Source organism: Oncorhynchus keta, chromosome 10 (assembly GCF_023373465.1).
Source record: "Oncorhynchus keta strain PuntledgeMale-10-30-2019 chromosome 10, Oket_V2, whole genome shotgun sequence".
Lineage (NCBI taxonomy): Eukaryota > Metazoa > Chordata > Actinopteri > Salmoniformes > Salmonidae > Oncorhynchus > Oncorhynchus keta.
The window spans coordinates 25,067,426-25,094,635 of record NC_068430.1 but is presented as its reverse complement, the minus strand read 5'-3'; the positions used below and the strand labels follow the sequence as shown (position 1 = coordinate 25,094,635).

The following is a 27,210-nucleotide window of genomic DNA, read 5'->3' as shown; positions in this document are numbered from 1 at the left end:
TGTTGATCTGATGGGAAGCCGGGCCAGCTGGTCTGTAATTGGCTGGTTGGAGCACGGCGTGCTGAAGCGCTAGCCCTTGTTTGGTTCGAACACACACACAATGCAGCGTTGGGCCATGGCATTCAAAATCTGTCAGGTGGAATTCTTTAGCAAGTGGATTAACACTTGTGCTGGGCTGCATCTGTACAGAACCAGAGGGGAAGGGAGGAGTGGGTGATTAAAACCCACTGAGCACTCCTTAGTTAACCCCCTATACTGAGCACTCCTTAGTTAACCCCCTGTACTGAGCACTCCTTAGTTAACCCCCTGTACTGAGCACTCCTTAGTTGACCCCCTATACTGAGCACTCCTTAGTTAACCCCCTATACTGAGCACTCCTCAGTTAACCCCTGACACTGAGCACTCCTCAGTTAACCCCTGACACAGAGCACTCCTCAGTTAACCCCCGACATGGAGCACTCCTCAGTTAACTCCCGACATAGAGCACTCCTCAGTTAACTCCGACACAGAGCACTCCTCAGTTAACCCCCGACACAGAGCACTCCTCAGTTAACCCCCGACACAGAGCACTCCTCAGTTAACCCCCGACACAGAGCACTCCTCAGTTAACCCCCGACACAGAGCACTCCTCAGTTAACCCCCGACACAGATCACTCCTCAGTTAACCCCCGACACAGAGCACTCCTCAGTTAACCCACGACAACAGAACACTCCTCAGTTAACCCCGACACAGAGCACTCCTCAGTTAACCCCCGACACAGAGCACTCCTCAGTTAACCCCCGACACAGAGCACTCCTCAGTTAACCCCCGACACAGAGCACTCCTCAGTTAGCCCCGACACAGAGCACTCCTCAGTTAACCCCCGACACAGAGCACTCCTCAGTTAACCCCGACACAGAGCACTCCTCAGTTAACCCCCGACACAGAGCACTCCTCAGTTACACAGAGCACTCCTCAGTTAACCCCGACACAGAGCACTCCTCAGAGCACTCCTCAGTTAACCCCCGACACAGAGCACTCCTCAGTTAGCCTCCGACACAGAGCACTCCTCAGTTAGCCTCCGACACAGAGCACTCCTCAGTTAGCCTCACTCAGAGCACTCCTCAGTTAGCCTCCGACACAGAGCACTCCTCAGTTAGCCTCCGACACAGAGCACTCCTCAGTTAGCCTCAGTTACCCCGACACAGAGCACTCCAGTTAGCCTCCCACAGACAGAGCACTCCTCAGTTAGCCTCCTACATAGAGCACTCCTCAGTTAGCCTCCGACATAGAGCACTCCTCAGTTAGCCTCCGACACAGAGCACTCCTCAGTTAGCCTCCGACACAGAGCACTCCTCAGTTAGCCTCCGACACAGAGCACTCCTCAGTTAGCCTCCGACGCAGAGCACTCCTCAGTTAGCCTCCGACATAGAGCACTCCTCAGTTAGCCTCTGACACAGAGCACTCCTCAGTTAGCCTCCGACACAGAGCACTCCTCAGTTAGCCTCCGACATAGAGCACTCCTCAGTTAGCCTCTGACACAGAGCACTCCTCAGTTAGCCTCCGACACAGAGCACTCCTCAGTTAGCCTCCGACATAGAGCACTCCTCAGTTAGCCTCTGACACAGAGCACTCCTCAGTTAGCCTCCGACACAGAGCACTCCTCAGTTAGCCTCCGACATAGAGCACTCCTCAGTTAGCCTCCGACATAGAGCACCTCTCAGTTAGCCCACGACACAGAGCACTCCTCAGTTAACCCACGACACAGAGCACTCCTCAGTTAGCCCACGACACAGAGCACTCCTCAGTTAGCCTCCGACACACAGCACTCCTCAGTTAGCCTCCGACACTCCTCAGTTAGCCTCCGACATAGAGCACTCCTCAGTTAGCCTCCGACACAGAGCACTCCTCAGTTAGCCTCCGACACAGAGCACTCCTCAGTTAGCCTCCGACACAGAGCACTCCTCAGTTAGCCCCCGACACAGAGCACTCCTCAGTTAACCCCCGACACAGAGCACTCCTCAGTTAGCCTCCGACACAGAGCACTCCTCAGTTAGCCTCCGACACAGAGCACTCCTCAGTTAGCCCACGACACAGAGCACTCCTCAGTTAACCCACGACACAGAGCACTCCTCAGTTAGCCCACGACACAGAGCTCTCCTCAGTTAGCCTCCGACACACAGCACTCCTCAGTTAGCCTCCGACATAGAGCACTCCTCAGTTAGCCTCCGACACAGAGCACTCCTCAGTTAGCCTCCGACACAGAGCACTCCTCAGTTAGCCTCCGACATAGAGCACTCCTCAGTTAGCCTCCGACATAGAGCACTCCTCAGTTAGCCCACGACAACAGAGCACTCCTCAGTTAGCCTCCGACACTGAGCACTCCTCAGTTAGCCCACGACACAGAGCACTCCTCAGTTAGCCTCCGACATAGAGCACTCCTCAGTTAGCCCACGACACAGAGCACTCCTCAGTAAACCCTCTACACATAGCGTTCCTTTGGGAAAATGCTTCTCCCCCGATCTCTCTCCCTCTCCCCCTATCCCCCACACCTTCCCAGTCCAGTTTTTTGTTAGGCCAGTCACAGATCCAGAGCTCCGGATCAGACTTCCCCTATTGATTGGCTGTATTTTTTAATATTTATTTTATTTATTTATTTGTTTGTTTATTTATTTAGAGGTCCTGTCCCAGAGGGGTGCTTTTACAGCCAGTCTCTAGCAAACTCCTCTGGTCCGGGTCATGAATTGATGTGCTCATATGTTTGGCCAGCTTGGTGATTCAGCTCGGGCCTGTCCTACTCATGGAGGTGTGACCATACAGTCAATTGAAGTGGTTTGGACTGCATTTCTATTTATATGCTAAAGATTTTATGCACTAATATATAGCCGTACCCTCATGTACAACATTTTAATTCTTAATCAGGATCATTGAATTTCAGGAACATATCCCTTCTTGTCCTACTGCAGGGGTTTCAAGACTGTTTTGGCCCACGACCACATTTTGATGTAAAAATAAAATGCGACCCCACCAGGTAAAATATGTGATGTGAACAGTGATGTGATGCCACATTTGTAGGAAGAAAACAGTAACCGTTCTGTTTATTCCAGCCACATCTAGAGGTTATGAACCAAGAGCGAGTCTTTGGCGACCCCATATTCAAATAGTTTGGGAAAAGCTGCCCTATTGTGTGTTTGGAAGGCAGCATATATGACCCCCTACCTTCCACTGCTGTCATACACTTTAACAAGGACAGAGACGGCTTCTGTGTCTGTCTGATAAAGTGCATAGAGATGTTGACGTGGATCTCACTAGGTTTTATTGCAGTCTATCCGTTTGCACGATAAAAGAAAGATGTCCAACATGTTTATCTGATAGAGTGATTAACACCATAACAAATGAAACGCTGTTTATTGCAGGGTGATGTAGCCAGTCTATCAGTCCTTATGACATGTTGGCATGTCATTGTGTGTGCCAGTGTGTATCCACGGTCTTGTATTCAATGCGTAGCCTAGGCCTGTATGTTCTTGTAATTTTTTCATGCATGTGGCTTTGTGTGGGACACACTCCCACATTTAACTATTCCTCCAGGCTGAGGGGAGAGTGTGTAGTGAGTGAAGTGTACACGTGTGTGTGTGCGTTTAAAACATATATACAGTTGAAGTCGGAAGTTTGCATACACCTTAGCCAAATACATTTAAACTCAGTTTTTCACAATTCCTGACATTAAATCCTAGTTTAAATTCCCTGTTTTAGGTCAGTTAGGATCACCACTTCATTTTAAGTATGTGAAATGTCAGAATAATAGTAGAGAGAATAATTTATTTCCGCTTTTATTTCTTTCATCACATTCCCAGTGGGTCAGAAGTTTACATACACTCAATTAGTATATGGTAGCATTGCCTTTAAATTGTTTAACTTGGGTCAAACGTTTCGGGTAACATGTCAATTAGCCTATCAGAAGCTTCTAAAGCCATGACATCATTTTCTCGAATTTTCCAAGCTGTTTAAAGGCACAGTCAACTTAGTGTATGTAATCTTCTGACCCACTGGAATTGTGAAATAATCTGTCTGTAAACAATTGTTGGAAAAATGACTTGTGTGATGCACTAAGTACATGTCCTAACCGACCTGCCAAAACTATAGTTTGTTAATAAGAAATGTGTGGAGTGGTTGAAAAACAAGTTTGAATGACTCCAACCTAAGTGTATGTAAACTTCCGACTTCAACTGTATATTTAGGCAGGGAGTCCCATTGAGACCAAGGTCTTTTTTTCAAAGGAGCTCTGCATGACAAGATTAACATAAACCTCAGGAAATTTGACAACAGAAAGAGAGAGAGAGTGTGTGTAGTGTGGCTGGTGGCCAGTGGATCCAGTGTGCAGTCTGGCTGCATTAGCAGGTAATAAATGTGGACTTAAACTCTGGGCCGCTCTCTCTCTCTCCCCCTCCTTAGTCACTACCTCATATGGGTTGTCATATGGCCCATGGTGCTCTGCTCTTTCTTCCTGCTCATTCAGACCATGCTGATGGCTAAACCATCTGAGTCCCATCTGCTTCATGTTGTGCCCCAAGGCCTCCCTTCCCAACCCTGCTCTATAAAAGCACCAATATGGCCGCCGTCTGTCTACCAGGCTTTCCCTCCCCAACTCCAGCCCCACTCTAAACCCCCCAACCACCCCTAATATGGCCGCCATCTGTCTCCCAGGCCCTCCATCTCCAGCCCCACTCTAAACCCCCCAACCACCCCTAATATGGCCGCCATCTGTCTCCCAGGCCCTCCCTCCCCAGCTCCAGCCCCACTCTAAACCCCCAACCACCCCTAATATGACTGCCATCTGTCTCCCAGGCCCTCCCTCCCCAGCTCCAGCCCCACTCTAAACCCCCCAACCACCCCTAATATGGCCGCCATCTGTCTCCCAGGCCCTCCCTCCCCAGCTCCAGCCCCACTCTAAACCCCCCAACCACCCCTAATATGACTGCCATCTGTCTCCCAGGCCCTCCCTTCCCAGCTCCAGCCCCACTCTAAACCCCCCCAACCACCCCTAATATGACTGCCATCTGTCTCCCAGGCCCTCCAGCCCCAACTCCAGCCCCACTCTAAACCCCCTACCACCCCTAATATGGCCGCCATCTGTCTCCCAGGCCCTCCAGCCCCAGCTCCAGCCCCACTCTAAACCCCCAACCACCCCTAATATGGCCGTCATCTGTCTCCCAGGCCCTCCCTTCCCAGCTCCAGCCCCACTCTAAACCCCCCAACCACCCCTAATATGACTGCCATCTGTCTCCCAGGCCCTCCAGCCCCACTCTAAACCCCCCTACCACCCCTAATATGGCCGCCATCTGTCTCCCAGGCCCTCCCTTCCCAGCTCCAGCCCCACTCTAAACCCCCCAACCACCCCTAATATGACTGCCATCTGTCTCCCAGGCCCTCCAGCCCCAACTCCAGCCCCACTCTAAACCCCCCTACCACCCCTAATATGGCCGCCATCTGTCTCCCAGGCCCTCCAGCCCCAGCTCCAGCCCCACTCTAAACCCCCCAACCACCCCTAATATGACTGCCATCTGTCTCCCAGGCCCTCCAGCCCCAACTCCAGCCCCACTCTAAACCCCCCTACCACCCCTAATATGGCCGCCATCTGTCTCCCAGGCCCTCCCTCCCCAGCTCCAGCCCCACTCTAAACCCCCAACCACCCCTAATATGGCCGCCATCTGTCTCCCAGGCCCTCCAGCCCCAGCTCCAGCCCCACTCTAAACCCCCCTACCACCCCTAATATGGCCGCCATCTGTCTCCCAGGCCCTCCAGCCCCAGCTCCAGCCCCACTCTAAACCCCCAACCACCCCTAATATGACTGCCATCTGTCTCCCAGGCCCTCCAGCCCCAACTCCAGCCCCACTCTAAACCCCCCTACCACCCCTAATATGGCCGCCATCTGTCTCCCAGGCCCTCCAGCCCCAGCTCCAGCCCCACTCTAAACCCCCAACCACCCCTAATATGGCCGCCATCTGTCTCCCAGGCCCTCCAGCCCCAGCTCCAGCCCCACTCTAAACCCCCCTACCACCCCTAATATGGCCGCCATCTGTCTCCCAGGCCTCCAGCCCCAGCTCCAGCCCCACTCTAAACCCCCCCACCACCCCTAATATGGCCGCCATCTGTCTCCCAGGCCCTCCAGCCCCAGCTCCAGCCCCACTCTAAACCCCCCTACCACCCCTAATATGGCCGCCATCTGTCTCCCAGGCCCTCCAGCCCCAGCTCCAGCCCGCTCTATAACCCCTTCAATATGGCCACTGTCTGTCTCCTCTCTCTGCTCTCTGGACAGCAGAAACACCTCCGCGGCATAGGACATTATTCTCACTTCCAAGTACCTTTTTGAAGTTCTGCCCTATCCTCTTCCCAGGAAGTGAAGAAGCTCACAGCCTTCTGTCTTGCAGACTAGTCTACCTTTGATTCCCTGTCTCTCCTCCTTGGAGGAGCAGGACAGCTGTCCCCATTCTGCTGGAGATTTGATCTATCTCCCTCTCTTTCTTACCTCCTGGAACTGTGGTTACTGACTTCTCCTTTCTTTCTGATTGTGAGAGCTCCTAAACCAGCCCCTGTTAGGCCTGCAGTGTAGTCCCTGCTCCAGTGCTGCTCAGAACAGAGGGAGTCAAAGAGGTAGATGACTAGACAGGCTTGGGGGTCGGAATGGTGCAGGAAAAGGCTTAGTGGTGTAGGTGGACAGCATTTAAAATGTGTAAAGAGAGTGCTCGTGCAGCACCAGTCCAGCTGTGTCTGAGACCAGAGGTGTGTCTCTGTCTGTCTGGATCTGATTGAGGGAATAGAGGAAAAAGCTCACGCGTCATCGGAAAAGTCTGATCAATGTCTGATCTAGTAGACTGGAACCGCTAGAGTCCTTAAGAATGGAAAATACGTTGAGTGAAGACTACAAAATCAAATAAAAATAGTTTTCCTACACATTTGTCTACTCTTAGCTACTGTAGTTAGTGCTGGCTGTTAGGGTACAGTAGTAGATCAAATCAAATGTATTTATAAAGCCCTTCTTACATCAGCTGATATCTCAAAGTGCTGTACAAAAACCCAGCCTAAAACCCCAAACAGCAAGCAATGCAGATGTAGAAGCACGGTGGCTAAAAAAAACTCCAGAGAAAGGCCAGAACCTAGGAAGAAACCTAGAGAGGAACCAGGCTACGAGGGGTGGCCAGTACTCTTCTGGCTGTGCCAGGTATAGATTATAACAGAACATGGCCAAGATGTTCAAATGTTCATAGATGACCAGCAGGGTCAAATAATAATCACAGTGGTTGTCGAGGGGGCAACAGGTCAGCACCTTAGTACTAAATGTCAGTTGGCTTTTCATAGCCGATCATTCAGAGTATCTCTACCGCTCCTGCTGTCTCAGGAGAGTTGAAAACAGCAGGTCTGTGACCGGTAGCACGTCCGCTGAACATGCCAGGGTTCCATAGCCGCAGGCAGAACATTTGAAACTGGAGCAGCAGCACGGCCAGGTGGACTGGGGACAGCAAGGAGTCATCAGGCCAGGTAGTCCTGCGGCTCTCTCTCTCTCAGGTCCTCCTCCTCCGAGAGAGAGATAGAGAGACTTCCGACGCCGACAGAGATGGCCACCTCGCTTCGCGTTCCTACTTAAATTCACACAGGACACCGGATGAGACAGGAGAAATCCTCCAGATATAACAGACTGACCCTAGCCCCCCGACACAAACTACTGCAGCATACATACTGGAGGCTGAGACAGGAGGTGTCGGGAGACACTGGCCCCATCCGACGATACCACTGGACAGGGCCAAAGAGGCAGGATATAACCACACCCACTTTTCCAAAGCACAGCCCCCACACCACTAGAGGGATATCTTCAACCACCAACTTACCATCCTGAGACAAGACCGAGTATAGCCCACAAAGATCTCCCCCACGGCACAACTCAAGGAGGGGCGCCAACCCAGACAGGAAGATCCGTCAGTGACTCCGTCAGTGACTCCGTCAGTGACTCAACCCACTCAAGTGACGCACCCCTCCTAGGGACAGCATGGAAGAGCACCAGTAAGCCAGTGACTCAACCCCTGTAATAGGGTTAGAGGCAGAGAATCCCAATGGAGAGAGGGGAACTGGACAGGCAGAGACAGCAAGGGCGGTTCGTTGCTCCAGTGCCTTTCCGTTCACCTTCACACTGGGCCAGACTACACTCAATCATATGACCTACTGAAGAGATGAGTCTTCAGTAAAGACTTAAAGGTTGAGACCAAGTCTGCGTCTCTCACATGGGTAGGCAGACCATTCCATAAAAAGTGAGCTCTTGGAGAAAGTCCTACCTCCAACTGTTTGCTTAGAAATTCTAGGCACAGTAAGGAGGGCCTGCGTCTTGTGACCGTAGCGTACGTGTAGGTATGTTAAGTAGGACCAACTCGGAGAGATAGGTAGGAGCAAGCCCATGTAATGCTTTGTAGGTTAGCAGTAAAACCTTGAAATCAGCCCTTGCCTTAACAGGAAGCCATTGTAGAGAGGCTAGCACTGGAGTAATATGATAACATTTTGGGGTTCTAGTCAGAATTCTAGCAGCTGTGTTTAGCACTAAATGAAGTTTATTTAGTGTTTTATCCGGGTAGCCGGAAAGTAGATTATTACAGTTGTCCAACCTAGAAGTCACAAAAGCATGGAATTTTTTTTCTGTCTCATTTTTGGACAGAAAGTTTCTCATTTTTGCAATGTTACGTAGATGGAAAAAAGCTGTCCTTGACACAGTCTTGATATGTCAAAAGAGAGATCAGGGTCCAGAGTAACTCCGAGGTCCTACACAGTTTTATTTGAGACGACTGTACTACTATCAAGATTAATTGTCAGATTCAACAGAATATCTCTTTGTTTCTTGGGACCGAGAACAAGCATCTCTGTTTTGTCCAAGTTTAAAAGTAGAACATTTGCAGCCATCCACTTACTTATGTCTGAAACACAGGCTTCCAGCGAGGGCAATTTTGGGGCTTCACCAAGTTTCATCGAAATGTACAGATGTGTGTCATCCGCATAGCAGTGAAAGTTAACATGTTTCTGAATGACATCACCAAGAGGTAACATATATAGTGAAAACAATAGTGGTCCTAAAACGGAAGCTTGAGGAACACCGAAATGTACAGTTGATTTGAGGACAAACCATCCAACCAACCAACCATCCACAGAGACAAACTGATATCTTTCCGACAGATAAGATCTAAACCAGGCCAGAACTTGTCCGTGTAGACCAATTTGGGTTTCCAATCTCTCCAAAAGAATGTGGTGATCGATGGTATCAAAAGCAGCACTAAGGTCTAGGAGCACAAGGACAGAGGCAGAGCCTCAGTCTGACGCTATTAAAAGGTAATTTACCACCATGACAAGTGCAGTCTCAGTGCTTGGGTCTAAAACCAGACTGAAACGTTTTGTATACAGTGTTTTGTCTTCAGGAAGGCAGTGAGTTGCTGCACAACAGCTTTTTCTAAAAATGTTGAGAGGAATGGGAGATTCGATATAGGCTGATAGTTTTTTATATTTTCTGGGTCAAGGTTTGGCTTTTTCAAGAGAGGCTTTATTACTGCGCCCTTTATTGAGTTTGGTACACATCCGGTGGATAGAGAGCCGTTTATTATGTTCAACATAGGAGGGCCAAGCACAGGATCCAGTATGCAGCTTGAAGGTTTAGAGGCCACCATTTTGACCACCATCATCAATCCATCATCAGGTTTGCTGATGACACCACGGTTGTAGACCTGATAACCAAAAACGACAAGTGAGCCTCCTATGGAGGAGGTAAGTGATCTGGTGTGTGGTGCCAGGACAACAACCTCTCCTTCAACAGCAGCAAAACGAAGGAGTTTGTTGTTGACATTAGGAAGCAGAGGGAACACACCGCGATCTGTATCAACGGGACTGCAGTAGAGAGACAGTTTTCCTCTCTGTCCACATCACAGATGACTTGACATGACTAATAACACCACCACTCTTGTCAAGAAGACGCACAGCTCCTCTACTTCCTAAGACGTCTGAAGAAATGAGGCATACCACCCCGCATCCTCTCCAAGTAGTACTACTGCACCATTGAGAGTGTCTTGACCAATTGCATCACTGCCTGGTACAGAATTTCTCCATCCACGACCTCAATGCCCTGCAACAGGCTCAGAGACAGTTTCTATCTTCAACCCATGAGACTCCTGAACATTTGAACTGGACTGACCACCAGCACTGACTCTCCACACCTTAACACACACACACACCTTACACACACACACACACACACATTCATACTACACACATCATAACTGCGGCTACCAAAATCAAATCATTTTTAATATTGCTAATACTTCTCAATTCAAACACTTGACCCCCCAATCTCCCTCTCCCCAAAACACATACGTTTCTGTATTATACTTATGCTAAAATGTATTATTCTATTCTACTGAGCCATTTACTTTATGTTCGTATTGTTATCTTTTATTATTTCTTATTGTTGCATTGTTGAGAATAAACCTGCAAGTAAGTATTTTGTTGGAAGGTGAATACCATGTGTATCCTGTACATAAGACTTGAAAACACACACCAGCATGGCCATGTGACTGACTGACACCCCATCCTCTATCCAGTGAAATCCTGTCAGGCTGAAGGACCTGGGAGCAGAGACTGACTCTGAGCTGTCATGCAGTGGAATGGTGGTGTGGTTGAGAGATATCCCCCACTCTCGTGTCACTCACATTAAGGGAATGGAGACATGCTACGCTTTCCAAAAACAGACATGAATATGTCTGATCTCTCAATTTTCTCTTGTTCTGGTCTTTAGACCACAAACCACAATAATGTTTTTGTTTTAGTAACACGACTCTTACTGTGACTCAGCGTCTTTGTTCTCCTATGGCTCTTGCATGTCATTATGACACCTGTGTACTTAACCAAACAGTGGAAGAAAACCTTCAATCTGTTTCAATAGGTCCAACAAACACCTTTCTGCCCTGCAGCCTCTCTGCTCTCTGTTCCACCAACACGGCGTCTTTTTAAATCTACGAGGCGTTTGGTTCGCCACACTGTCTGCTGTCGATACTCCCATTCGTCTTCGCCCGTCTCCCTATTTGACGTGTTGAATTAGCTCATGGCTGGGTAGCCAATTTGTTTAAATGACTTGTTTTATGTGTTTTTGAGGGCTGCGTGTTGTGCCAGGCCTACTATACGCTGCCCTTATCTCCAGTCTGTTCATCAGTGGTTTAATTGGGCCTGGCCGTGTGGTGTTGTGTTATCATGCAGAGCCAGAGTAGTGACACGCGCTGGGGCCTTCTGACCCAGCCTGGTCCCTCTCTAGTCCTCCCAGGCCCGATCTGGCCCGACCCGACCCAGCCCACTGGCCTCAAAGGCAGGCAGGTTTTACAGAGCTGAACACTGTGCTCTCTTTCTGCTGGGCCGTTCTAAGAGGCGGGGGCTGGGGGCCGAGGAGCAGAGTAAGCACAGGACGTATCTGCCTTTTATACGTGCTGGCGTGCCTCTCCCTGCATGTGTCGGGCAGATTTGTGGCAGGGCCCTCTGAACTCTGGGAATATTAGTATGGCTGTGCTGCCTGGAGGGGACAGGGCTCATTGCAACAGTCTGAGAGGAAGGGAGGGAGGAAAATGACTCGCTCTCTCATTCTCACTTTTTTGGGTTAAAGTACTCACCTACACAGCTGTTCAATGGTCTCACGAGTGGAGCAGCGGTCTATGGCACTACAGAGCCTGGTTTTATTCCAGGCTTTATCACAACCAGCTGTGATTGGGAGTCCCATAGGGCGCCGCATTATTGGCCCGGTGTCATTAGGGTTAGGGTTTGTCAATGTAAATATGAATTTGTTCTTAACTGGCTTGCCTAGTTAAATAAAGGTGAAATCAAAAGTACGATGGCATCACGAGTTATGACTGTCCTATGAGCTGTCTCCGTTGAGTCAGTCACCTGCTCTGCCACCCACATCAGGTAAAGAGATACTTCGGGATTTTGGCATCTACTTCCCCAGAGTCAGATGAACTGGTGGATACTATTTTTATGTCTGTGTGTAGTTTGAAGGGAGTTGCTAACTATCGGCATCGCAATTGCTAACTAGCGTTAGCGCAATGACTGGAAGTCTATGGGTAACTGCTTATTACGCTAATGCTGGTTAGCATTGGACACCAAGACATACAAATGGTCTCCACCAGTTCATCTGACTCTGTAGAAGTAGTTAAAGGGCCTCATTGCCAAAATCCCAAAGTATCATTTTAACTTCACCCCGTCTCAATCACTGGATTTACCTTATCATCCCATGTCTGCCCCTGTATCAGTGTTAGTTGGATACACACACACACTCCCTCTCTCCCAGGAGTGTGTCAGGAGTGTGTGAACAGTCTTCCTCAGCCCTCATAAATGGCTTATCAATATAAATCTGACTATATGTGGCTTTCAGGCACTCCATCATTGCCAGATGGACTGACACACATACACACAGACACACTGCCAGAGGTGTAAAACTTGTGCATAAATCAGTGGTGGATCAGGGGCTTCTCAGAAGCCATCTCTCTAGCAGCAGTCTGGAAATGTTGAATTTATCTCAACCCTAATAGAAGACAGGTGTCTGTTATAGTGATCCTCTCCACTGAAACCAATGCTCTCTTCTTGCCATGAAGCTCACAGCACAGCTTGGGTAAGTACAGTATGTTCCTCATAACAAATATGTCTGCCAAGCTGAGAGAGAAACAAAGATGGGGAGAGATGTCTGAGGGATACCTGAGTGAGAGAAAAGTACTGTCTTGCAGACATTCAGAACCTATCATTGGGTTTAGCTGTTTTCTATCCAGAAGTAGCCTATAAAGAGCTCTATCCAGAAGTAGCCTATAAAGAGCTCTATCCAGAGGTAGCCTATAAAGAGCTCTGTCCAGATGTAGCCTATAAAGAGCTCTGTCCAGAAGTAGCCTATAAAGAGCTCTGTCCAGAAGTAGCCTATAAAGAGCTCTGTCCAGAAGTAGCCTATAAAGAGCTCTATCCAGAAGTAGCCTATAAAGAGCTCTGTCCAGAAGTGGCCTATAAAGAGCTCTGTCCAGAAGTAGCCTATAAAGAGCTCTGTCCAGAAGTAGCCTATAAAGAGCTCTGTTGGAGTGAAGTGAGCATGCCATCCGGAGAAGCAGTAGCAGTGTGAGGGCTAGAGGAAGGACTAGAGGAGGGTTAGGCTGGTTGGTTTATGTCTGTCCAGACTCAGACTGATACACCATTAAATTAGAATGAGTTTGTCTTGGTAATACTGTCCAATTGAGCTTCAGAGACATTAATAAATGCTGCTGTTGTTGGTAGGATCAACGGGGGTGACATTTTGTGTTTGTGTGTGCGTGTGTCCGCTCTCCGTCCAGCAGGCAGTGACATTGATTTCCTCTCCCTGTAACTTCCTGTGTGAGCTGATAGATAGTTTCCAGTGTCAGCCCTCTGTCTCACTGACATACTATTTTGATCCCCATCTCTCCTTCTTTCATCCCTCCATCCCTGAGCTCCAGACCACAGCCCTCTTATTTATTAATCATCACCACTGTGTGTGTGTGTGTGTGTGTGTGTGTGTGTGTGTGTGTGTGTGTGTGTGTGTGTGTGTGTGTGTGTGTGTGTGTGTGTGTGTGTGTGTGTGTGTGTGAAGAAGAAGGAATTAGAGGGGGAGAGAAATGGAAGGAGAGAGAACCAGGCCCTGGCTTTAAGTATACACTTTCTCCACATCCATCTCACTAGCTTCATATCTGCATCTCTTCACCCCTCCATCTCGCCACGGTCCAGATCCAAGACATCCCGTCTGTGTGGACGACATGACGTCATGCAGCTTAGTTCAGGAGAGAGAGAGAGCACTAGCAGGGCTCTGCTGTGAAATAAGGATACTCATGACATCATTCACTTTTCCAATGTGTTATGTAATGGATTGCAGTATGAGAATCATTGTGACCTTTGACCATGTAAAGCCATGGTGAAGTCACAACTCCAAAAGGAAATACTCATTTGGTCGTGTACCAAGTACCGAGTCTTATCGTCCTTATCAAGGTGTTTGATAGAGGCTTTTGGTTTGACATTTTCTTTTAATTGAGATGATTATCTGTCAGAGTTGTTATAAATATGATGTATTGATTGATAATGACATGCTATGTATGTTTATCACATTTGAGTTTTCTATTTTCAGATCCCGTTCTCTCTGGTCCAGTTTCCACTGTGGGAGTATTTAAAGGTATGGATCCTCCTCTGTCTCTCTGTGCTGTAATGTGTCCCTGTAATGTAGGTGCCATAAAGTCGTAATAGGATGCTTATGTTCTGACACATTTACAGTGGAGTCGGCCCGACTTGGCCATGTCTCCTCGGCAGTAGAGGTTGGGAAATTACTGCCTCGTTTAATGGGTCACCACGGCTACCATCAAATGGAGCTGCAATTAGTCATCATCTCCTAGCGTGGTCAACTCCCCCTCTCTCTCTCTGTTCCTCTCCTGCGCTATATCTCTCTATCGCTCCTTCTCCATTGTCTGGTCTTGGACACATAAAAGCTGTTTTTCTTTGAAAGCGTTTGTGAGAGTGACATCATGTCTCCGGGGGCGCGGGCAGCAGAACATTCCATTAACGTTAGGCCCAAACGGGCAGTGCAGTGTGGACCGACCAGCAGGGGAGGGAGGGGGGTCAATAGACCACACAGCTGTGCGGGAGCGGGGGACGGAACTGCACCCCCCCCACCCCCTGCTGCAGAGTAAGATGTGTCATTCACAAGCCCCTCTTTGTCACAATCTCAAAGGCCTTCACTCCAGGCTATCTGCACACAGCCATTAGGAAAAAAGTTTAACTGGACAGGCCAGCTCTGGAATCTGGCCCCTCTCCCCAAACTCCGCTCTCCCCTCCTCTCTCTTGTCCCCTCTGCTCATCTACCCTTCTATCTTATCTCCTCTCTAACCTCTCCTGTCGCCTACCGGCCTTAATGAGTTGTAGTCTCTCCTGGAGATCCCTGGCTTGAAAACCATAAAAGCGTAGAGGGGACAATAGAGAGAACCTCAAGCTTCACTTAGAAAAACGAATAGCTAGCTAATGGTTAAATGTATTTTTTGGCTGTTTGGAGAGCCAGGAGACTGGTTAATGTGTGTTAATGTGTATGTCTGTGTGCGCCTGCCGTCTGTGTGTGGCATTCTCACCCTGAGCTCCACATCTGCTCCGGGGTAGAAATGTGCTGCTTTACGGCTTTTTATTTGCGTTTCATACGGAGCCAGCAGCACAGCTGTCAGCAGACACCCAGAGCTCCTCACACATCACCCAACCAGTACAGACCAACAGAGAGTTTTGATAGCCTTTAGCCGCACCCTCATACTACTCCTCCTCTGTTCCCAGGCACCCTCATTTGTTGACTTCTGTGATCGAAAAAGCCTTGGTTTCATGCATGTCAACATCAGAAGCCTCCTCCCTAAGTTTGTTTTACTCACTGCTTTAGCACACTCTGCTAACCCTGATGTCCTTGCCGTGTCTGAATCCTGGCTCAGGAAGGCCACCAAAAATGTGGAGATTTCCATACCCAACTATAACATTTTCCGTCAAGATAGAACCGCCAAAGGGGGAGGAGTTGCAGTCTACTGCAGAGATAGCCTGCAAAGTAATGTCATACTTTCCAGGTCCATAGCCAAACAGTTTGAACTACAAATTTTAAAAATTACTCTCTCCAGAAATAAGTCTCTCACTGTTGCCGCCTGCTACCGCCCCCCCTCAGCTCCCAGCTGTGCCCTGGACACCATTTGTGAATTGATCGCCCCCCCCATCTAGCTTCAGAGTTTGTTCTGTTAGGTGACCTAAACTGGGATATGCTTAACACCCCAGCAGTCCTACAATCTAAGCTAGCTCACACAAATCATCAAGGAACCCACCAGGTACAACCCTAAATCTGTAAACAAGGGCACCTTCATAGATGTCATCCTGAACAACTGGCCCTCCAAATACACCTCCGCTGTCTTCAACCAGGATCTCAGCGATCACTGCCTCATTGCCTGTATCCGCTACGGAGCCGCAGTCAAACGACCACCCCTCATTACTGTCAAACGCTCCCTAAAACACTTCTGTGAGCAGGCCTTTCTAATCGACCTGATCCGGGTATCCTGGAAGGACATTGACCTCATCCCGTCAGTTGAGGATGCCTGGTCATTCTTTAAAAGTAACTTCCTCACCATTTTAGATAAGCATGCTCCATTCAAAAAATGCAGAACTAAGAACAGATATAGCCCTTGGTTCACTCCAGACCTGACTGCCCTCGACCAGCACGAAAAAATACATCCTGTGGCGGACTGCAATAGCATCGAATAGTCCCCGCGATATGCAACTGTTCAGGGAAGTCAGGAACCAATACACGCAGTCAGTCAGGAAAGCTAAGGCCAGCTTCTTCAGGCAGAAATTTGCATCTTGTAGCTCCAACTCCAAAACGTTCTGGGATACTGTGAAGTCCATGGAGAACAAGAGCACCTCCTCCCAGCTGCCCACTGCACTGAGGCTAGGCGACAAGGTCACCACCGATAATTCCATGATTATCGAAAACTTCAACAAGCATTTCTCAACTGCTGGCCATGCCTTCCGCCTGGCTACTCCAACCTCGGCCAACAGCTCCGCCCCCCCCCGCAGCTACTCGCCCAAGCCTCTCCAGGTTCTCCTTTACCCAAATCCAGATAGCAGATGTTCTGAAAGAGCTGCAAAACCTGGACCCGTACAAATCAGCTGGGCTTGACAATCTGGACCCTCTATTTCTGAAACTATCCGCCGCCATTGTCACAACCCCTATTACCAGCCTGTTCAACCTCTCTTTCATATTGTCTGAGATCCCCAAGGATTGGAAAGCTGCCGCAGTCATCCCCCTCTTCAAAGGGGGAGACACCCTGGACCCAAACTGTTACAGACCTATATCCATCCTGCCCTGCCTCCATCCTGCCCTGCCTATGTAAGGTCTTCGAAAGCCAAGTCAACAAACAGGTCACTGACCATCTCGAATCCCACCGTACCTTCTCCGCTGTGCAATCTGGTTTCCGAGCCGGTCACGGGTGCACCTCAGCCACGCTCAAGGTACTAAACGATATCATAACCACCATCGATAAAAGACAGTACTGTGCAGCCGTCTTCATCGACCTTGCCAAGGCTTTCGACTCTGTCAATCACCATATTCTTATCGGCAGACTCAGTAGCCTCGGTTTTTCTGATGACTGCCTCGCCTGGTTCACCAGCTACTTTGCAGACAGAGTTCAGTGTGTCAAATCGGAGGGCATGCTGTCCGGTCCTCTGGCAGTCTCTATGGGGGTGCCACAGGGTTCAATTCTCGGGCCGACTCTTTTCTCTGTATATATCAATGATGTTGCTCTTGCTGCGGGCGATTCCCTGATCCACCTCTACGCAGACGACACCATTCTATATACTTCCGTCCCGTCCTATCTAACCTCCAAACGAGCTTCAATAACATACAACACTCCTTCCGTGGCCTCCAACTGCTCTTAAACTCTAGTAAAACCAAATGCATGCCTTTCAACCGTTCGCTGCCTGCACCCGCACGCCTGACTAGCATCACCACCCTGGATGGTTCCGACCTTGAATATGTGGACATCTATAAGTACCTAGGTGTCTGGCTAGACTGTAAACTCTCCTTCCAGACTCATATCAAACATCTCCAATCGAAAATCAAATCTAGAGTTGGCTTTCTATTCCGCAACAAAGCCTCCTTCACTCACGCCGCCAAACTTACCCTAGTAAAACTGACTATCCTACCGATCCTCGACTTCGGCGATGTCATCTACAAAATTGCTTCCAACACTCTACTCAGCAAACTGGATGCAGTTTATCACAGTGCCATCCGTTTTGTCACTAAAGCACCTTATACCACCCACCACTGCGACCTGTGTGCTCTAGCTGGCTGGCCCTCGCTACATATTCGTCGCCAGACCCACTGGCTCCAGGTCATCTACAAGTCCATGCTAGGTAAAGCTCTGCCTTATCTCAGTTCACTGGTCACGATGGCAACACCCACCCGTAACACGCGCTCCAGCAGGTGTATCTCACTGATCATCCCTAAAGCCAACACCTCATTTGGCCGCCTTTCGTTCCAGTTCTCTGCTGCCTGTGACTGGAATGAATTGCAAAAATCGCTGAAGTTAGAGACTTTTATCTCCCTCACCAACTTCAAACATCTGCTATCTGAGCAGCTAACCTTTCGCTGCCGCTGTACATAGTCTATCGGTAAATAGCCCACCCATTTTTACCTACCTCATCCCCTGTTTTTATTTATTTGATTTTCTGCTCTTTTGCACACCAATATCTCTACCTGTACATGACCATCTGATCATTTATCACTCCAGTGTTAATCTGCAAAATTGTAATGTATATAGACTCTCCTTTTTTCTACTGTATTATTGACTTGTTAATTGTTTACTCCATGTGTAACTCTGTGTTGTCTGTTCACACTGCTATGCTTTATCTTGGCCAGGTCACAGTTGCAAATGAGAACTTGCCCACCAAACCAGCACTACGTACCTTTTAACCACCAGATCCATTAAAACATCCCCAACACACACACTGTCTTCCTCCCATAGCCCACCAAACCAGCACTACGTACCTTTTAACCACCAGATCCATTAAAACATCCCCAACACACTGTCTTCCTCCCATAGCCCACCAAACCAGCACTACGTACCTTTTAACCACCAGATCCATTAAAACATCCCCAACACACACACTGTCTTCCTCCCATAGCCCACCAAACCAGCACTACGTACCTTTTAACCACCAGATCCATTAAAACATCCCCAACACACACACTGTCTTCCTCCCATAGCCCACCAAACCAGCACTCCGTACCTTTTAACCACCAGATCCATTAAAACATCCCCAACACACTGTCTTCCTCCCATAGCCCACCAAACCAGCACTACGTACCTTTTAACCACCAGATCCATTAAAACATCCCCAACACACTGTCTTCCTCCCATAGCCCACCAAACCAGCACTAAAACCACCAGATCCATTAAAACATCCCCAACACACACACTGTCTTCCTCCCATAGCCCACCAAACCAGCACTACGTACCTTTTAACCACCAGATCCATTAAAACATCCCCAACACACACACTGTCTTCCTCCCATAGCCCACCAACCCAACAGAGCTTATTACAAACATGTCCATCACCACAGAATTCTACACCACACATACACACACACACACACAGTAGAAGGAGGATGAGGTAGGTCTATTTTGAACAGGCATATTTCCCTCTTATTAGTCATTCAGGAGGGAGAAGTGGAGAGGCTTCCCACCATGCAGGCCTTTGATGTGGAAAACAAAGTCCCCCTTTCAATCTGCAACCTAATGGAATAAATACGACACATCCTCTCCCAAATCTACATGTGTGTTTACGTTTGAACGTGTGTGTATACACGTGTGTGTGTGCGCGTTTATTTTCAGCAAACTTAACATGTGTAAATATTTGTATGAACATAACAAGATTCAACAACTGAGACATAAACTGAACAAGTTCCACACACGTGATTAACATAAATGGAATAGTGTGTCCCTGAACAAACGGGGTTCAAAATCAAAAGTAACTGTCAGTATCTGGTGTGGCCACCAGCTGCATTAAGTACTGCAGTGCATCTCCTCAAGGACTGTACCAGATTTGCCAGTTCTTGCTATGAGATGTTACCCCATTCTTCCACCAAGGCACCTGCAAGTTCCCGGACATTTCTGGGGGGAGTGGCCCTAGCCCTCACCCTCCGATCCAACAGGTCCCAGTCGTGCTCAATGGGATTGAGATCCGGGATCTTCGCTGGCCATGGCAGAACACTGACATTCCTGTCTTGCAGGAAATCACGCACAGAGTGGGCAGTATGGCTGGTGGCATTGTCATGCTGGAGGGTCATGTCAGGATGAGCCTGCAGGAAGGCTACCACATGAGGGAGGAGGATGTCTTCCCTGTAACTCACAGCGTTGAGATTGCCTGCAATGACAACAAGCTCAGTCCAATGATGCTGTGACAGACCGCCCCAGACCAAGACGGACCCTCTACCTCTAAATCTATCCCGCTCCAGAGCACAGGCCCCAGTGTAAAGCTCATTCCTTTGACAATAAACGCGAATCCGACCATCATCCCTGGTGAGACAAAACCGTGACTCGGTCAGTGAAGAGCACTTTTTGCCAGTCCTGTCTGGTCCAGCGACGGTGGGTTTGTGCCCATAGGCAACGTTCTTGCTGGTGATGTCTGGTGAGGACCTGCCTTACAACAGGCCTACAAGCCCTCAGTCCAGCCTCTCTCAGCCTACTGCTGACAGTCTGAGCACTGATGGAGGGATTGTGTGTTCCTGGTGTAACTCGGGCAGTTGTTGTTGCCATCCTGTCCCGCAGGTGTGATGTTCAGATGTACCGATCCTGTGCAGGTGTTGTTACACGTGATCTGCCACTGCGAGGACGATCAGCTGTCCGTCCTGTCTCCCTGCAGCGCGGTCTTAGGCGTCTCACAGTACAGACATTGCAATTTATTGACCTGGCCACATCTGCAGTACTCATGCCTCCTTGCAGCATTCCTAAGGCACATTCACACAGATGAGCAGGGACCCTGGGCATCTTTGTTTTTGTGTTTTTCAGAGTCAGTAGAAAGACCTCTTTTGTGTCCTAACTGTGACCTTAATTGCCTACTGTCGGTAAGCTGTTAGTGTCTTAACAAACGTTCCACAGGTGCATGTTCATTAATTGTTTAAGCATGGGAAACAGTGTTTAAACCCTTTACAATGAAGATCTGTGAAATTGTTTGGATTTTTACTAATTATCTTTGAAAGACAGGGTCCTGAAAAAGGGACATTTTTCCATGCTGTTCCTCAATTGCCTGCCCCTTTATGAAATCATCCCTGCTTCGTCTGTTCTATGACAAGCAAACTGTTACAATGTGTTTTCAAGAAGGGCCAGCAATTATCTGTTGGCCTTGGGCCGAACCTTCAGCCCAACTACATCCAGAACTCTACACCAGAATCCAACACAACAAAACAGCATTCAGACCTGCCATGCTCACCAATGTTGCGGAGAGAGGGAAAAGATGGCATGATGGTTGTTTTATAGCAGCAGCTAGGAAACCCCAAACAAGACAAGTATAGGTTGTGTAATTAGCTAGCGGTGAGGTATTGTGTAATTAGTTGGGGTTCCAGTCCATCCTGTTTTATATGACGTTAGCCCAGATAGTGCCTTCTGTCACAATATTTGAACATAAACACAGAAATATGGAACACAGAGGCCTGAACTGATCCAACATAAGCTCAACACTCAACGTCAACAAAACAAAGGAGATGATCATGGATTTCAGGAAACAGCAGAGGGAGCACCCCCCCCCCCATCCACATCGAAGGGACAGTAGTGGAGAGGGTAGAACGTTTTAAGTTCCTCAGCGTACACATCACGGACAAACTGAATTGGTCCAACCACACAGACAGCGCGGTGAAGAAGGCGCAGCAGCACTCACAAACTTTTACAGATGCACAATTGAGAGCATCCTGTCGGGCTGTATCACCGCCTGGTACGGCAACTGCTCCGCCCACAACCATAAGGCTCTCCAGAGGGTAGTGAGGTCTGCACAACGCATCACCGGGGGCAAACTACCTGCCCTCCAGGACACCTACTCCACCCGATGTCACAGGAAGGCCATAAAGATCATCAAGGACAACAACCACCCGAGCCACTGCCTGTTCACCCCATTGTCATCCAGAAGGCGAGGTCAGTACAGGTGCATCAAAGCAGGGACCGAGAGACAGAAGCTGTTTTTCAATCTCAAGGCCATCCGACTGTTAAACAGCCACCACTAACATTGAGTGGCTGCTGCCAACATACTGACTCAACTCCAGCCACTTTAATATTAAAAAATGTATGTAAAAATGTATCACTAGCCACTTTAAACAATGCCACTTAATATAATGTTGACAAACCCTACATTACTCATCTCATATGTATATACTGTCCTCTATACCATCTACTGCATCTTGCCATCTTTATGTAATACATGTATCACTAGCCACTTTAAACTATGCCACTTGTATATGTTTACATATCCTACATTACTCATCTCATATGTATATACTGTACTCTATACCATCTACTGCATCTTGTCTATGCCGTTCTGTACCATCACTCATTCATATGTTTTTATGTACATATTCTTTATCCCTTTACACTTGTGTGTATACGGTAGTTGTTTTGAAATTGTTAGGTTAGATTACTCGTTGGTTATTACTGCATTGTCGGAACTAGAAGCACAAGCATTTCGCTACACTCGCATTAACATCTGCTAACCATGTGTATGTGACAAATCAAATTTGATTTGATTTGAAGCTCCATGGTGAATATAATTCCATAAGCTCCATGGTGAATATAATTCCATAAGCTCCATGGTGAATATAACTCCATAAGCTCCATGGTGAATATAATTCCATAAGCTCCATGGTGAACATAACTCCATAAGCTCCATGGTGAATATAACTCCATAAGCTCCATGGTGAATATAACTCCATAAGCTCCATGGTGAATATAACTCCATAAGCTCCATGGTGAATATAACTCCATAAGCTCCATGGTGAATATAACTCCATAAGCTCCATGGTGAATATACAGTGCCTTGCGAAAGTATTCGGCCCCCTTGAACTTTGCGACCTTTTGCCACATTTCAGGCTTCAAACATAAAGATATAAAACTGTATTTTTTTGTGAAGAATCAACAACAAGTGGGACACAATCATGAAGTGGAACAACATTTATTGGATATTTCAATCTTTTTTAACAAATCAAAAACTGAAAAATTGTCTGTGCAAAATTATTCAGCCCCTTTACTTTCAGTGCAGCAAACTCTCTGCAGAAGTTCAGTGAGGATCTCTGAATGATCCAATGTTGACCTAAACTACTAATGATGATAAATACAATCCACCTGTGTGTAATCAAGTCTCCTTATAAATGCACCTGCACTGTGATAGTCTCAGAGGTCTGTTAAAAGTGCAGAGAGCATCACGAAGAACAAGGAACACACCAGGCAGGTCCGAGATACTGTTGTGAAGAAGTTTAAAGCCGGATTTGGATACAAAACGATTTCTCAAGCTTTAAACATCCCAAGGAGCACTGTGCAAGCGATAATATTGAAATGGAAGGAGTATCAGACCACTGCAAATCTACCAAGACCTGGCCGTCCCTCTAAAGTTTCAGCTCATACAAGGAGAAGACTGATCAGAGATGCAGCCAAGAGGCCCATGATCACTCTGGATGAACTGCAGAGATCTACAGCTGAGGTGGGAGACTCTGTCCATAGGACAGCAATCAGTCGTATATTGCACAAATCTGGCCTTTATGGAAGAGTGGCAAGAAGAAAGCCATTTCTTAAAGATGCCCATAAAAAGTGTCGTTTAAAGTTTGCCACAAGCCACCTGGGAGACACACCAAACATGTGGAAGAAGGTGCTCTGGTCAGATGAAACCAAAATTTAACTTTTTGGCAACCATGCAAAACGTTATGTTTGGCGTAAAAGCAACACAGCTCATCACCCTGAACACACCCTCCCCACTGTCAAACATGGTGGTGGCAGCATCATGGTTTGGGCCTGCTTTTCATCAGCAGGGACAGGGAAGATGGTTCAAATTGATGGGAAGATGGATGGAGCCAAATACAGGACCATTTTGGAAGAAAACCTGATGGAGTCTGCAAAAGACCTGAGACTGGGACGGAGATTTGTCTTCCAACAAGACAATGATCCAAAACATAAAGCAAAATCTACAATGGAATGGTTCAAAAATAAACATATCCAGGTGTTAGAATGGCCAAGTCAAAGTCCAGACCTGAATCCAATCGAGAATCTGTGGAAAGAACTGAAAACTGCTGTTCACAAATGCTCTCCATCCAACCTCACTGAGCTCGAGCTGTTTTGCAAGGAGGAATGGGAAAAAATGTCAGTCTCTCGATGTGCAAAACTGATAGAGTCATACCCCAAGCAACTTACAGCTGTAATCGCAGGAAAAGGTGATGCTACAAAGTATTAACTTAAGGGGGCTGAATAATTTTGCACACCCAATTTTTCAGTTTTTGATTTGTTAAAAAAGTTTGAAATATCCAATAAATGTCATTCCACTTCATGATTGTGTCCCACTTGTTGTTGATTCTTCACAAAAAAATACAGTTTTATATCTTTATGTTTGAAGCCTGAAATGTGGCAAAGGGTCGCAAAGTTCAAGGGGGCCGAATACTTTCGCAAGGCACTGTAACTCCATAAGCTCCATGGTGAATATAACTCCATAAGCTCCATGGTGAATATTGAACAAATGTTGTTTCTTCCACATTTGGCAAGATAGTATAGACTGCAGACAGCTCTCTTCAGCTGGGTTCATTCTGTTCCCTCTTCACTTGGATGAGACCTAACCCCCATGAACATGTTCAAAAAACAGAGCTTAGCTTCTCTTCTCTACTGACCGAGTGAGTCAATTAGTTCAAATATGAGTACAGCAGAACTTTATCAGCCAGGGCTCTTCTGCTGAGCAGAGGCGTTTTGGGGACCTTTACTACACTTTTTTCTTGTCTTTCCCTTTCCCCTTCCCCCTCTCTTTCTGTCCCGTAATGTGCTTGGGAAAAGAGCGAATGACATCATTCTGGAGATGGCGAGGGGAACACAGAAATAGCCGCGCAGTTTGGTTCCCAGCCCCAGACCGATTCCGATGAGGTTTGAGATGTGTTTTTAATGCGTCTGATAACTCCAATAACCACCCCCTCTTTCTCCCTCTCACTATCTCTCTTCCTCTCTCTCTCTCTCTTTCTTTCTCTCTCTCTTCTTTCTCTCTCCTCTCAGACTCAGTGGTCACGGAGGCAAGGTCACACTCTCTACTCTTGGCAGGCTGCAGTGTGCGGAGCTTTTGCAGGTGCAGAGGATTATATGCTGCTTTGGGAAAGGCAGAGAGGGAGGGAGGATGGTAGAGGGCCAAGAATATAGAAAGTTTAACCAAGCCACATTCCTGAAGAATTCTACACCGGTTGCCTCGGTTGGCACAGTGTCTTTTACCTGCGTCAGAGGCCTGGAAAGACAGGAGACCGTTGGAAAAAAAGAGAAAGCACTTTTGATTGATTGAATGTTTTTGCTGTAGATAGAGGTAAAGTTATTGGTCGATTGACTCACTCTGTCAGTAAGTGCTGCACACATAGAGGGCTAGGTTTCAGTGTTGTGCCTCAGCACAGATGAGCATCAGGGGAATGGAAGAAAGGAGGGGAAGAGATGGGAGTCCAGGAGGGGGGAGAAGGCACTGGGGCCCATGCAGCTGTCTGACATCCTGAGCAATGAGGCCTGAAGCGGTCTCAGGCAGAGAGAGAGAGAAACCGAGAGGGAGGGGGAACAAAATAGTGAGGAAGAGAGGCGGAGAGTGTGAGAGAGTACATGAGTAACAGAGAGGGAGAGATGGATACAGAGACAAAGAGAGAGAGAGACTAAGAGAGAAAGAGAGACAGTTGGGCTATAACTCTTTAGTCTGCGTGACAGGCCAGACAAAAAGCAGATTTGTAGGAGCTGAGGGCTGGGACTGAGGACACTGCACCCTGAGGACCATAGACATGGCCACAAGCCACCTCACCTGGAGCAAACACACACTGGGGAGGAGAGGGGGGGTGGAAGGGCAGTTGGAGAGGAGAGAGAGAGGAAAGATGGGGGGGTGTAGTAGATGGAGAGAAATTGAGAGGTGAGGAGTAGAGATGGAAGAAGAAAGGAGGTAGAAGAGATGGGGGAGGAGAGAGAAAGCCAGGATGACAGAGGGGGAGACGGTGTAATCTCTGAGTCTGAGTTGAGTTGAATTCCCCACACAACAGAGGACCAAGAGGGATGCTCAGGTTTCACTCGACTTCCCCACATCATGCCTTATAAAGTATGTGATCCAGTCAGCATAGGAAATAGTCACACTTCATATATTATTCTACTTGTGCGGAAGGCTAAGAGACACATAATGGCACTGTTTCTCATCTTCTATGAACCGCCTGTTGAATCGACACTTTCATTGCCAGACCACAAAGCTGGATTACTTCATTGACTGATTTTACTTCATTGACTGTATTTACTTCATTGACTGATTTTTAAACAGGGACATAATGGGCTACTGAAGAGCAGTGAAGGAGAGGAGCTGATGCTTGGCCTTGCTTGTAATATCGATCACATCATGTGATTTTACACCAGTTCTAGATCCCAAACCCAAAGCGACCCGGCTTATTAGATTTGCATGGATACCATATGCTTTGAGGGACACCCAAGTATCGTAGAATCCAGTATGTTTTATCAACACAGAGTCAGTCTACAGTATACTTGGTGAGGGTTGGGAAAATGAAGTCAGAGAAGTCAGCAACATACTAGTCAAATCCATACTCATTCTCAGAACAGTGCTTACAACAATGGTAAAAGTCCCAAAGCATATAGAGATGGTTATTGGAAACCTCTTATAACATTTAAATGTATGACAGTTACATGGCCAAGCATCAGTAGCCCATTATGTCCCCGTTTACTGTCAGCAGTTGCTATGTAACGTAGACTGGACAATAGTCAGTCAGACAGACAGACACTGAGAGGGTGTAGGGGTTTTGGCACTCTCCTCTCCTCTCAGTGGGGACACCCCTGCAACCTTCAGAGTGTGGGCCTCCAAACTTGGCCTGGGTTTAGATTGGGAGTAACCGCTCCTGTAGCTCTGCATAAAGAAAAGCAGCCGGGGTGGGAGGAGGGGGGGTGAGACTGACAGACAGAGACAGACAGACTGACAGTGTGTGTAGTGTTTAGTGAGGCGTGGACCTGACTGACGGGGTGGGAGGTGGGGGGGTGAGACTGACAGACAGAGACAGACAGTGTGTGTAGTGTTTAGTGAGGCGTGGGCCTGACTGACGGGGTGGGAGGAGGGGGTGAGACTGACAGACAGAGACAGACAGAGACAGACAGTGTGAGTAGTGTTTAGTGAGGCGTGGGCCTGACTGACGGGGTGGGAGGAGGGGGTGTGTGACTGACAGACAGAGACAGACAGACCGTGTGAGTAGTGTTTAGTGAGGCGTGGGCCTGACTGACGGGGTGGGAGGAGGGGGGGTGAGACTGACAGACAGAGACAGACAGTGTGAGTAGTGTTTAGTGAGGCGTGGACCTGACTGACGGGGTGGGAGGAAGGGGGTGCGACTGACAGACAGAGACAGACATTGTGAGAAGTGTTTAGTGAGGCATGGGCCT

At 48.0% G+C, this 27,210-nt stretch overlaps 1 protein-coding gene across 1 annotated transcript in view; it reads left to right on the top strand.

Moving 5' to 3' along the window:
- slc25a26 (solute carrier family 25 member 26) overlaps positions 1-27,210 on the top strand; it is a 93,635-nt gene that overhangs the window by 31,991 nt on the left and 34,434 nt on the right. Inside the window, exons 6-7 of the mRNA XM_035777493.2 lie at positions 14,157-14,201; positions 24,820-24,889. Coding sequence (XP_035633386.1) covers positions 14,157-14,201; positions 24,820-24,889 — 115 coding nt within the window. The remainder of the gene's footprint in view (positions 1-14,156; positions 14,202-24,819; positions 24,890-27,210) is intronic.